Source organism: Gadus macrocephalus, chromosome 18, assembly GCF_031168955.1.
Source record: "Gadus macrocephalus chromosome 18, ASM3116895v1".
Taxonomy (NCBI): Eukaryota; Metazoa; Chordata; class Actinopteri; order Gadiformes; family Gadidae; genus Gadus; species Gadus macrocephalus.
Window position 1 is genome coordinate 13,896,830 of NC_082399.1, and position 14,609 is coordinate 13,911,438.

Consider the following 14,609-nt stretch of genomic DNA (forward strand, 5'->3'; position numbering starts at 1 on the left):
CACACACTGTTTCAATGTCTTCAGGGTTATACATTGAATAAGTTCCCTTTATTGGATAGACATTAAGTCCATAGGATTCAAAGCGGTTAAAGACGGCCAATAATACTTACTCTGATATGCAACCAGAAATCCTTTAAAAGTTACATTTATACATCCATTGAAATCAATCTGTATTCCAAAGGCGCAAAAAATGAAAAAAACGTGTCTGTCTCTGCTGATGCATAACAAACACACAGCCTAATCTTAACAGCCCCTGATTGAACCAGGGGCCATGTTTAATACATGGAACGGCAATCCGTCTTATTTAATGTCTGCCGGAGAGCAAAGCGCTGTCGTCTGCAGATCAGGCACAATATCCTCTTAGCGAGCGGTGGGGGGGCCACTCCCTACCGTATCGATCCCTCTGACGGGGGAAAGTCCGCCGTGTGCCAGAGTAATATCCCCGGGGTCGGTCCGTCTGCGGAGGACGAGAGGCGCGCTAATAGTTTTCAATTAAATTTGGCCGTCCCGACAGTCACTCATTTACTGCTGGCCGGGCTGAATTGTTGAATCAGATGGCGACAGCGGAGGGATCAGGTGTGTCTAAGCGCCCCGCTCCGGTTTTATGACGTGAGCGCAGAGAGCCCCCCGATCCCCACCGAGATAAGGCAGGAGGAGCACTATAGCCTGGGCGATCGCAACAGCCTCTCTCGCTTGTAAAGGGCTCGCTCCCTAAATGAAAGATCTGGAGACGGATAGGGCGGTGGGTGGGGGGAGCGGCGAGTGAACTGTGTCGGCTCAAATGGAAACCAAACAAACACAAACAAAAGCCTGAAACCGACGTGTCGTGGCATGCGACTGGCTAATCGTTTGGACACCGAGATGACACACAATGAGTCAAAAGGACACAAACTGCTAGAAAACAAAGTTTTCAGGTAGTTTAAAAACGTAGCTCGGTGTTCTTTGACGTCGCAAAATCATCAATGCGGTCCAAAACCTGGCTGAAGAGGACTATTCAAAGACTCTGCACAGAGGACAAAGCTAAGTGATGAAATAGAATAAGCCTTATTTGTACATTTCACCCTCCCCCTTATTAAGTAGAGAAAAGGAGTTGCCCCCATCACAAAGCATTTGGCCGGTCATTACATGGGTTCAGAGAGTCGTTTGTGCCCCTGAATCATGTTAGCGATGTCACCGAGCATCGCACCGCAGTTCAGCGCCTTCTAATTCTGACCGTAATGACCGACGGAGAACCGGCCAAGGTCGTCCCTACCAGGTCAAAAGGGGGGGGCGGGGGGGGCATAGGGGAACAGAGCCAGTGAACCCATTCAATCGGCTGCATAGTAATCTCCTTCATTTAATCACTATTACTGAAATACTCAAACTAGAAGTGTGTGTGTGGAATCGTGAAGCTCCGTCTGAGCAGCGATTTATTTAATGTCCACGTCCGATTGAGCGTTAGGCGTCCAGGACACCTAGTTTAACCTTAAAGTGTCGAATTCATAGACATCCTTATTATAACGTTCATACACAACAGCGGTACTGAAAAAGTGTCCCAAAGTTGGCTTGGGTCGTAGACCGCGCAAACTCTGGTGCGGTTTTGGCTCAACGTTTGAAGCACACCCCTCTTTCCTAAAACTCTCAACCCAACTCACTTTTTTTTATCTCATAGTTTTTTAATTCTAGTTGAAACCGCGGGTTCACTGGCTCTTCAAATAAAAATTATTACAAAATATATATTCATTTTTCGACAGTCATCATGGCAAGATTCGTTCATCGTTTTGAAGCAATTCACAAATCCCAATGTTGAATGAATGTTTATCATCTAATCTATTTATGTCATAATTAGTTAACATTATCCATTTATATGAATTGCATTAGACCCTTCTCTCTGCTTGTTAATGTTTCCGGCTGTGCGTTATGTCTTTATGAGGCCGATGCTTCCAGTGGAGGTTCGGCTTACCTTCCTGTTTCATTGCTCTTTGTTTTTTAATGCCATCATTAAGATCTTAAATGATTTTATCATTAGCGGACGATATTGCCACGAGGTACCTCTTTGCTCCGCGGCCTTTAACAGTATCGGTGAGGGGGTAATTCGGCGCCGGCAGAAGCTTTTACACTGGACGATTTCCTTCCGGAGGTTCGGCGGATGACCTTTTTGGCAGGTTGATTGGCGCTCAGCGGTAGCTCGGCCCGTCTCGACCGGGGCGCCGTGTAAACCCTCTCAGGGGGCAGCCGAGACCTGCGGAGGGCAGGCTGGGGTTGAGGCTCCGTGCTCGCCCTTTGCCTTTCATCTCCATCATCTCTCAGAGACCTTTTTACTTTTTCCCATTCAAGTACCATACAACTTTACATTACACATACATTACCTTCATGACTTTGACCAAACCTTCTGAAAATTATTGTCAAATTTGAAAGGTTTCCATTAACATTGATACTAACTTTCACAACCACTAAAATGTGATGATGCTCGTTTACCTTTTAAGAGGCAATTGACGGATGCCAGACTTTCTATTATTTATTTTATAGCAGCTGAAAAATGTTTTTATAATTGGTTTGTTGTCTACTGTGTGCTGTTTTGGCAATGCAAACGTGTTTTAAGTAACGTATTAAAGCTGCTGTGAGTACGATTTGTGAGTTGTAAATGGACAGTCTCTCCTGTTCCTGTTTGTCTGCCATTGCGAAGGCACCTGTGATTAAAAAGATGGATTCCCCTGAATCAATCACAGAGGAGATGCCCTGATTGGTCAGAAATGAGCCGGGAGTTGTCTGAAGCAGAAACTGTCCCTGAGGCATCGCATTCAACTCGAAACAGATATTTAGCATTTCACTCTCTAATAGCTGACAAATTGCTATGACATTTATTACCTACAGCTCCTTTAAGTTTCCTTATATTTATTATTATATATCAATTATGTATAACAACATCTGCGTTGACCATTCACCGCAATTATATTTGTCTTATGTTTGACTTTGCATGGATATATATGTCTGGCCTCAAGCCATCTCTATTATTATTCACCCGTTCTAATTTCCATGTATTTTTCTCCCTTCCCTAGATTGCCTTCTCCCAGCACAACAGCATAATGGACCTGGTTCAGTTCTTTGTCACGTTCTTCAGGTAAGCATGACCTTCTTTAATAGTCGATGTGTTTTTAATTGCAGGAGGTCCAATCAACACGAGAACTAGAGCTGAAGCAGTATTGTGGTACATGCTCTTGGCTTTGTGTGTTATGGCCATCTGTATGAAACTGACGCAAATATAGATGTCATTGCAAGGGCAGATGTTTACCATGCGAATGATGCCAACTGACATCACATGCATGACAGGCTGATTAAAGGAAACATTTAGGTACGTAAGTAGGCATATTTATCAAAACAGAATTGCTAATACACCATTCACTTTGAAGGAACAAAATGAAAACTCCCTTTCCATAAATGAGAGTTTCATATTTGATTGTGTGACCCCACAACAACCAGTACATCAAATCAACATAACCTTCGACCGGTGAAAAACACCTGTGGAAGCTTTTTAAAACAAAATCTGCCCATTTAGGAGATCAGGCTGCATTTCTTGCACCCTGATCAATATTTTGTAAGTTGTTTGCATGGCAATGTGCAAGGCATCCCCTGGATGCCTCTGTGGCTGCTTACAATGTTTTCGATGGAAGCTCTTAACACCTGGAAATTAACCTAATGCACTTCGGGTTGGTCACCCCGGATTCAAAGTAAATGGAGGAGATCTAAACATTTATTGTTTTGCAATTTTTCTTGTGCATTCAGCTTTTCTGATTATCCGTAAGCGTTTACGCGTTGATGTTGACAAATCTTATGATGTTACTATAGTTTTAAATCAAAGAAAGGTTTTACAAACATACTCTTGCCTCTTGAACAGATTTTCAATTATACTATTTGACCGATTGGCTCCAATCGATTGATAACTTAGCAGGGTTTTCTCAATCTGCATGGAGCAGTGCACACCATACTTTGTCAAACCCTGCAGAACTTTGCCAATACCTTCCCTGCTAAAGTTAAACTGCTCCCAGGTCGTGTTTCAGCGAGCCGTATCGTCCGCTGCCCGGGACAATACTCTGCTTATCCTCTCTGATCCACGGCAAGAAAGCGCCCAGTGAGATTATTCAACCAGATGTTCCTCGATAGGGGTTTTTGAGATCCCACCTGGATTTTAAGAGTGGAGGGAAAGTTTATTCTAGCGATGCAGCAGATATGCAGGAGTCCACCCTGGGATGGCTAATCTTCCCTTGAGGAACGGGGGGATAAGGGAGACCATCCCCACATCCTGATGGGGATTCCCACTCGCAGGGGTGGCAAATTGCATTTAAAGAAGACATGGGATGGAAATGTACATTTCCTTACCTTGTTAGTTCATTCCCCGCTGGCGTTTCTAATACGTTTTCACCAAATCTAGAAAAAATGCAACCTTTAAAGGTATTTTATTTGACATTATAATCAAATCTCTTCAACTAAGTGTGTGTTTGAGCGAGAACAGGTGAGAGTTGGTCCTTTTCTAGGGGATAAAAGCACTGCGTGCTCCATTGTGCCTCTGACCGACTGTGGCTCATCAAATATCAGATTAAGTTCCTTTATAAGGATCATGGTGTTGCAGAAACTCAACGCCGCGAAGATCAGATACCCTGTCTGACCCAAACAAAACTGTCCGGGGAAATATGCAGCTACATGATTTCGTGCAAATGTACACCGAGCAGTTGGCATAATCTCGTGTGTGTGTCTGTGTGTGTGTTTTTAAAGGCGTGTTGTGTCCAAACGCTCCCGTAGCCTGCCGGAATAACCTCCTAACTATTGGTGTTAAATGACAGGCCTTGCCTGCAGCAGACGTCCATCTCCTGCAGTCTCTTATTTTCTACGGGCTCAACCCGGCAGCCGTGGTCAAATCACCGCCCATCTGAATAGATCTCCCTCCCATAGCCCTGCTGCGACGCGGGGAAAAAAACGTTTTTCATTTCCCGATGCAAATAACTGTTATTAGTATCAACACATCTCGGCACGAGTTAAGCCAGGCTGCATATTTGACCGCAGTCATTTTAGCATTACAACTGTATTATAGTATACTGTGGTACCGGCGACAGAAGGCACAGTACTGATACATGAATGCACGGTACCGGTGACTTTACACAGTACTGGGACAGGGTAATAGGTTTTAAAGTTGAAGCACTTAGTGGAAACCCCATCCCTTCTGATTTTAGACAAAAGCCATTATTACTTTAAATGTACACACACACACACACACACACACACACACACACACACACACACACACAATGCACTAGCCTATGCAGGCATTGCTACAGTGCGTTTAGATAAGCAGAGAATACTTCACCAGGGAATTTATTTTTCAGAAATAAAATACAATTAAATAAAAACCTTCCCTTTTATATTGCCTAATCTGCACAAACCATTTGTTCAATTCTTTAAAAAGCATTAGTTACATATTTTTTAAACCATTCCATACCAACCATATTACCCTGACCAAGTATATTCTATATAGTTATTATAATATATTCCCCTTAATGATCCCTCTCCCACTTTTGTTGGAGATTGTTCATGAATTTAGTATATTACTGAATTTATTGGTCTACTTCTTCACATCATAATCTCAACAACCTACACAATCATAATAAATAGAAATTTATTATGTAATAATAAATGAAAACCCGATGTCCACTGAACACAACTAATAAACTATAAGTTACAGTGGATATAGTACATATAAACTGAATCATCAGAATAGCTAGCAGAAAAAAGCAGAAAAGCTAACCTATAATGAACACAAACGGAACCTAAAATATAAAACACAGAACATACACCTATGCACAATTTCACATTAAGGCAACAGAAGCAACACTAAAATTAATATGTACAGTATAGAACATAACTGACAAATCAGTGGTCGCAGCAACAAATCCAAACCGGATGGAACCGGTACGTTGCCCAGGGCTGTCCCTAACAGCTGGGGGGTGCTATCGCTAGCGGAGTACGGGCTAGCAAAACACAGAACCCAATCTACACAACGATGACAGAGTTGTCAGATCACACCGCGGGGGTTCCTGTCCACGATATGAGATACCGTTTAAAAGGAGATGGACGATGGGAAAACGGCTGTTGGTTTCTGCAAATTTGCTTGTTTGTTTGAACTGGTTTCCTTTTTTCTTGATTATACTGTCACAACTGTCACCTGACAGACACACATTGAGTACTGGGCTTTTAATGGACCTGTTTAACTCTAGTGGAAGAATGCACACAGAATGCAACAAAGGAAGTTATCTTTAGGTATTTCTCCAGTGGTGCTCAAGTCCCTAGTTATTGAACAGTTGCTCAAATCAAAAACAGATGGTAAAAATGCTAACCCATGAGGATATCACTGATTTAAAGGAACATTTCAGGGCCCTGTGTAAAGCATGAATACAGCATTGCAGTTGCTAAACAATCTTGCCATAACAGTCAATATACTGATGAACATCTTGCATATTGATTTTAATTGTCACATTTATTAAAGGAGCTCATTTATCTGCTGGGCTGTTTAGTGGTAATATGCTTAAATATTAAATGTATTTTAGCATTGTAAAACATACCTTTTTAATCAGTGTGCTTCTAATGATCCGACAGAGCATCCAGATAGTGTGCTTATGTGTGACTCTTAAGAACTACGGCCTCAGGTTGTCCGACATGCGCCACTACTGGTAAACACCAACCTCATTTTCGGCTGGTCCATATGGCTCCTGTTACCAGTTAATAAACCGGACAAGAAATACTAATATCATTACTTACCCTCAATGTATGGAGAGAATTACCTTCACACCAAATCTAAAGACTGAAAAATGCTTGAGGTACTGTGAAAAATTGTGTGTCGTCATAAGATGTGATTTGCTCTGCAGTGAAATAACATACATATCCACCAGTGAAAAATCTGTGTGAATGAATAGGTGACCAACTATTTGTTCCATCGTTATGTACTGTATTTCTATTGTTGTTGCTGTCTTTTGTTTTGTATTTGGAAAAAGAAAAAAAAGAAATACTAATATCACTTGAAGATGTGTGTGTTTGTTGGTCTGCCATGATGGCAATTTAGCATCCCCTTACAGTATTATTTTCCTTTGGTTCAATCCCCAGCTGCTTTCTGTCTCTGCTGCTGGTGGCGGCTGTGGTGTGGAAGATCAAGCAGACCTGCTGGGCGTCGAGACGAAGAGAGGTAGGTCTCTAACCCTCCTCACTATGCCTCCCTTCCTTTATCAAGCCCTTCATCACAGTCCTCTGCCCACCTTGGGCCAGTCAGACAGGTCCACTGGCCCACTGGTGGTGGATCCCCCACTGGGTCTGTGGGAAACATATTAGTTCCCATTATAGATAACTCGTATAATAATAATAATCGAAGGAACCGCTTTATGTTTTTTACCGTCTGCATATGAAGATGTCCATAAAAGGTCTTGATGGTCTTTCCTCCTGTTCCCCCTCACATTATGTCCACACTGTATCCAATAGGAGGCTTCACATGATGTCACTCACATTCCAAGCTGCAATCTTGGTGCTTTCTCACAATAATTAATATATAATCATAACGACTGGTTCCTCGGTTATTGAAGAACTTTTGCTCAAGAGGTACCAAGATAGCGTGCCCGTACTTGTCTTCTGGAGCTAAAGATGATTGAACCCCTCCTATACAGACACACAGAAACACCCAGCCCACATGAACGCAAGATATGGAGGTCCTGTTTTTTTTTTCATTTTCCTATCTTCTGTAATTTGTCTCAGTTCCTCAGCAGGTAAAAAGCATTCTGGCATTTAAGTGCCAAACTCTGATAGCTGATTGTGGGTTTCCCTTCTGAAAAGTTGTTGCACTTCACTTTTTTGGATGACTGCATATTCATAGACTCCACATTCGACTCACTCATCTTAACAACAAAGCAAAATGAGTGCTGTGAGGCTGGCTCTGTAAGCGAGCCGATGGTGTTTGTCTTGCATGGCCAGCCTAAGACCAGCATCCCAGTGTGTGTTTGCCTGCTTGTCGATTCTCGTCATTCGCCTGCTCTAAAGTACGGATGTGAGATCTGCCTCGCAGGACGTTGGGGAGAGGAAATTGGAATTGAGCTCTGTGGCTGTTGTCTGAGCTTTCTTTTGGAGAGACTTAGTATTCATGAGATTCTCGCGCAATATGGCGGCATTGTACTCGCCACACGTTATTTGTGAAGACAGGAAATTTTCTCAACTTGCGTTCTGAGTAATGGTAGTGTGTGTGTGCCGCGTGGAGAGCGTCTGAATCCACGCTGGTAGTCAACCACGCTGTTGTTTGGACAAAGTGGAGATCCTTTTCTGAAGATGTGTCTTCGTGGAACAACCGCATTGCCAACTATTGCAGATGACTTTTATGGCAATAAGCTTCCACTACTTTTACTACTCTACTGTCTTCATCTGGTTTTGAAGAGCTATAAATATTACTTTATCGTTTGGTACTGTTCATGCAAAGAGCTTGCCTCATCACGTCACTGTTATTCTGATTCGTAGTAACCGTCATCTGTAAATTGCTCAGTCCGATTTTCTTCATCAGAGAATGGAATCAGCCCCCCAGTGAATTAAAGTCATTACACAGGAAACCCTAATTTCTTAAAAACCCTTGGTTTTAGTTGATTAAATCAATCAAATTAATTAATATGAGATTGACTTTAGTGACTAAAACCCTTTGAAACTGATACGCCATTCACCAAGGCTATTGTGTCATTCTGCAGGTGCTTTCATTCAAAGCTGCTTACAATAAGTTTCCTTTCTTACATCATTCAGGAGCAACAAGGGGTGAGGTATCTCGCTCGGCGACGCCTGCAGGTAAACTGCCTTATGCTGGCCACTGACTTTTTAAAGTTTCTTCAAGCCCCCTTTCGTCTTTGGAATATAACGCCTTGTAACCCACTTAACTATCCTGCCCCCTTTTTTCAAAGCAATCTTTAATCCAAGCATTTTGCCGTGACGTCTGCTTATGCTTTATCTGCAATGTGTTGCATGTGTGTTATAAAACTGAATATGAAAAATATGAGGGGTGGGAATCTTTTACTATCTCACGATTCGATTCCGTTTTTTTTTTTTTCATAATGATTTCTGCTTCATTCTATAGGTGTGCAAAGGATCTTCATGATCTGCTCCAGTCTGCTTTGCAAGACAGAATGAAAAATTAAGCATTAAAATGTCGTTTTCACATTTATTAAGTTTTAAACATTTATCCATGCTTAGATGGAATTGTTGCAACTGTTGCATAAAAGCAATATGACAAATTGCTTAAGTGACAAAAATCAAAGTCTCTATAAAAAAAATAGTGCAGCAAACATGCTGCCTTTTTAATTCCAAGGAAAGTGCCTTTTCCACTGTGTGGACCACAACTGCTACTCTAAGAAGCTAGCTATAAAATAAGTTGGTACAAAAATAAAGTGCTTCTGTATAATAAAAATGGTACAGTTGAACAAGATGCATTTTCATTTCACAGGAATGTTGCAGTACCAAAAATATCATGTGGAACACAACTGTTGCACAAAACACTAATATGTCTCAGTAGCTTTAAGAAAAAAAAGTTATGAAAAAAAAAGAAAGATTATGAAATTAAATCGAATTTGGGCCATTTTATATCGACTCTGAATCGTAGTAAATGAGAATAGCGATTCTTATATGAATCGATTTTTTGGGACACCCCTAAAAAATATGATTGGCACTACGAAGGAATGAGGATAATAAGATGGAAAACGCGTTGGAAAAATAAGTGAAAATGAATACAAAACACCAGCGTAGACTACAATCAGGATTGGGGTGGTTTGTAACTGGGAGCCCATCTATCCCCATCCCTGTCTTTAACTATCCACTTGATTCATCCCATAACCCTATTTTAACCCTCCAATTGATCCCTCCACTTCCACATGGAGAGGCTGTGCGTCACTCAATTGCTACAAACACGTTGACTTACTATGACCTAATGTATTTCAGGTGATTCGGTCGCACATTCAACCATGACTGGGCGAACAATAGTTATCTGCTGTATTAGAATAAAGGAAAATCACCATTCCCGGGTTATTGTCACCAAAATCAATTAGGATTTAAAAATATATTCACTTAAAGGTATTGACACATGAGGTCAACAATTTTAATAGTACATTAAATAACCAGGTAGGTCAATATAATGACCTTATCAGATGCGCTGTTTAAAATATTATTCTAATTTTGTACCCATGGAGTGATTCCAAGAAATGATACCCCTCCCTTCCGAGCGGCAGGGTAATATATCATACCAAACTCCCCAGCCCTTCATTCAAGCCAACCCAATGACCTGAGTGATCAATATTTATAGCGAATCAATACCTGTATCGAACTTCCCAGAGAGCCGCTTCCCCTCCTGTGATGATCTTAATAATCCCAGGATGGGATTATATCCAGGCCTTCTAATTGCGGTTTAACGAAGCTAAATGAAGGCCATATGTAGCACGGCCCAGAGCACGCCCGGCCAGCGAACAAGCAGCCAACGTGAGGATGAGTCCATATCAATGCTGCAGCGAGTCGCTGCAGCATTGATATTCTGCACACAGCTGCTGCCTTGTGTGGTTCAGGTTTCCCTCCTCCATCCAGCCCCCTTCCATCCCCCTTCAGCCTCTAGAACGCAAGTCAAACTAGGCCCAAATACAACAAATAAATGAATGTATGTTGTTCATACATGTTTATTTATCAGCCTTGTCTTGAATGGCTCAAATACTTAAAGGGCCACGCGAGTACATATTTACATTGTTTACTACGTGTTAAAAACAATTTCATTTGAGATTTCCTTTGGGCTTAAAGGGCCCAACGGGAATTTTTCACGGGATTATAAACTCATTCAAACAAATTTTTATTTTTTTTAATATTCAATTTTTTTGTCCATTCCGTGAGATGCCATTAAATTCTACACACCGCCCCTTAAGGTAGTTCAAAATATAAAACCTTGGTACCTTAAGAGGAGACGCCAAAGACCTTGGTGGTTACATTTTCACATTGACTGTTAGTTTTGATATTGACTTCAGCCTTCCCTCCAGTCTCTGAGCTCTGTTTCTCCAGTGGGGCTGAGAAAAGCTAAGGAATTAATTCATTTTTTACCCCCACTTGCTCTCATTTTGCGATCTCACTCATACACTATCAAAGATCTCTCGCTCTCGCTCTCTTTCTTTCTCTCTCTCTTTCTCTCTCGCTCTCGCTCGCTCGCTCTCTGAATAATTAGCATAATTGAATTCATGGTTCTATACGCTGGAAAGCCAATCAAGGGCCATCATATTACAATACAGTTTTCTATTATCATTTTTAAAGCTAAAAATAGCGAATGGTGAAGCGTTCTTGATTAACTAACATTATCAAGAACCATGCATCTCATGGCACTGGTATGTTTTAATTAAGTTCCTCTGCTGGTGTGCGCAAACATTTGTTCTATAGCTGCCACAGTAGGCCTTATGCAAGGACACACAAGTGTTTTAGCACTTCCCCCATTCACCGAAAATCCTGGTATGTTTTGAGACGCATAAAGGTCTCGACTTTTGGTATGAGTCACGTGCAGTGGGCCAAAGCAAAGAAAAACAACGTTGTTTGGCCAAACTATTGCTATTAAGTGGCTTTGACTAAGGATGCATAATGATGACTTGATATTACACATGTCGGATTTCACAGTTGGGCTACATTTCACATTATGGAACAAGAATCAAAATAGTATCATAAGAATAAGTGCTATGTAATGTGTGTGCGTGTGCGGCGCGTGCGTGCGCACTGACCAGTCCTCGGGGCGCTGTGCTCTGTGTACTTACCCAAACTGTCCTGCAAGCACATCTCCTTATTAAATATGACATGATTCATATTAGTGGCTTGCAGTATCACTATCAAGCCCTCAAACGACATGGACACACCGGGCGCTTTGCCTTGCCAAGCCATCTTTTGGAAACTATTTTAAAATGAATGCTTCGTCAGCAGGCCCCATATTGGCTGCCTTTTATTTGTTCCCGCTCCCTTGCCTGGGAAGGGGCTCTTACGCCCCAAATGACGATGCTCAATGTTACATCTTCTCCTTGTGAGTTCCTAAAGGAGAACTTGAAGCTCCGCAGGTGCCTTTTAACTTTCTCCATGAATGGCTCTTAAACAGAAATGGGGTAGGAATTATCCTTATATCGACGTTTCTGGCATACATTATGCTAATTCAGTCCCACACTCACCCTCACACCAAGCGTAGATGAGGACAATTTCCTGCACTTAACGAGACTTTGCTGAATGTGATGTGGCACACTGTGATGTGGCACACTGTGTTCAGAGTATACGCAAATCTTGAGTGTTTATGAACTGGATGTGAAGTTCTAAAATTAGATTGTTTTAAACAAACGAGGCTATCCATGGGTCGATGTCCATTGTGTACTATTTTTTTGTGTTTTTACATAACACATGAATTGTATTGACTTCAGAACGCTTTGTTTGCGCTGAGTTAACTTTCAACCACCATATGGACATGTAGTGTGATTGTGTTGAGTTGTGCTACATTTCTGACCCTAATTATGGAATTACCCTAACCGGCCACTATGGCTGACCAATAATCATGACGCTTTTAGCACAGTAGCCAGTGTTTTTAAATGAGATGTTGGCATAGTAATAGCATTTGAAACAAACTGTATGCAAATGAGCTTCGTTTTAAATCAAGATGCTACAATAAGAGCTGCATTCAAACACACTGATAGCAAATTAGCTGTGTTCTAAACAAGATATTAGCATGTTACCGGTGTTTAAACAAGACGCTCAAATACGAGCTGTATTTAAACACACTGATTTCATAGTAGCTCTGTTCTAACAAGATAATAGCATGTAAGCAGTGTTTAAACAAGATGCTAGAATTCAAGCTGTATTTAGACACAGTGATAGCATATTCGCTGTGTTCTGAACCGGATAATGGCATGGTTAGCTGTGTTTAAACAAGGCAATTGGTGCTAAGGTCTGCAGCCTCAGAGCTGCAGCCCCTTCAGCGTTTATACATTAGGATGTCTTCATTCCTGCTCCTTATCCAGGCTATGGTTATAAAAGGCCTCGCTCCACATATATTAAGGTATCACCCCTTGAGGTGGGCAGCTACTGCACCATTGTTCTCTTGCCGTAGGCTGTGTGTGAGGTATACGTCCTGCTGAGGTACAGTGGTAATGGGACAATGTGGATTATTCTGACAGCATTGTATTACAGCACATTAGCAACTGCCAATGCAAGGCAGGCTTTTATTTAGTAGGGGATTTATCAAGTGTTGGGGGGGGGGGGGGGGGGGGGGGGGTGCACATTTTACAGCAGATCATTGGTTTGAGTGTCGGAGGGCTGGATGGATGCACTTCATGGAGCGCAGTGTTCAAAGCTCTCCCATGTTGTTTTGCATGTCACAACAAGGCGTTCCTAACATGAAATGGTGCTGATTACTTCGTACAGTTTAAGGGTATTGATCACCACTGCAGTCAGAATGCTGATGCTGACCTGGGCCCGGGCCGGAGAGGCGAACGAGGCCATGCTATTCAAATTGCCAATTAAGTAAAAACAAACAGACCTTCATTGCCATTCAAAAGATGGCCTCGTTTTTTTTCTTGAGTGCCCCCCCCCCCCCCCCCCACCTTCCCCCCGGGATATCTGTGCACAGCCCTGGAAGAGGCCATCATGGTGCCTATGTATGACTTTGTACGAAGGTAATGCATTAATATTCATGAGTGCGTTGGCCCTCGATAAACCCTGAGGTTTAGTTGAAAGTTGTTCTAATTAAGTCAACATGTTTGCGTGATCAACGCCACACACGTTTACGTGGAAACATCCTCGTACAAATCCCGTAATTCTTGTGTTCTCCACTGCAGAGGCGGGGACAAGGCCTGGCTCCTGTCATCTATCGAGGAGCTAATTTAGTGGTTATCGATCGCTTTAATAGGATTATCCTGCATTTTAATCCTGGCCACCTTCGCTCTGTTGCTCCGTTTGGGGTGAGTCCCTCTAAAAATAGCCCCTCGGAACAGCTGGTGTTGAATGGCATCAGGAGAACCACTTTAACACGGCGGCATTAGCAAAAACGTAACATATCGCCTTTAGCTTTAACAAGCTTTTTCTGTTTAAAGGCGTTTCTATAGAATCGTCCTTTTCTTTTTTTTGTTGCACTAGAGAATTACCCCTTTTCAAGCACATTCAGAGCGTCAAAATAAGACATATTATTATCCCCATAGGCTGAATTAGTGAATTGAAAAAATAACATTAAATGCCAAATGCAAAGCTATTACCCGAGATTACATTATGATAACAATGAGGTACAAAGTATTCTCTCGTGTTTCCCGTTCACATTAGCCTGAACTTAAGCAGTTCCCGGACGCAAAGTGGTATTGTGCTACTCAGCCACCTTATACCTTATACCCATTTATATAAGAAACGGGATAAAGTTTCACTTTTGTTTCATTTTTGTAATAGTGCAGTTCCTTAAGTTACACATTAACGTAGATGGCACATCAGAAAATGGTTATTTGTCTTTTTTTCACATGATGCATGTTCATTGTATACTTTAATGAGCTTTGCTTAATGGGCTAGAAACTTGAGCAAACAACTTTTAACTTTTAAGA

General features: G+C 41.8%; 1 protein-coding gene across 5 annotated transcripts in view; it reads left to right on the forward strand.

Moving 5' to 3' along the window:
• Positions 1-14,609, forward strand: part of atrnl1b (attractin-like 1b) — an 84,878-nt gene that overhangs the window by 52,838 nt on the left and 17,431 nt on the right. For 2 of the 5 annotated variants that reach the window (XM_060036975.1, XM_060036976.1), the window contains exons 25-27: positions 3,039-3,100; positions 7,129-7,207; positions 8,791-8,832. In XM_060036975.1, coding sequence (XP_059892958.1) covers positions 3,039-3,100; positions 7,129-7,207; positions 8,791-8,832 — 183 coding nt within the window. The remainder of the gene's footprint in view (positions 1-3,038; positions 3,101-7,128; positions 7,208-8,790; positions 8,833-14,609) is intronic. The other 3 variants (XM_060036978.1, XM_060036979.1, XM_060036977.1) reach the window with 2 other exon arrangements.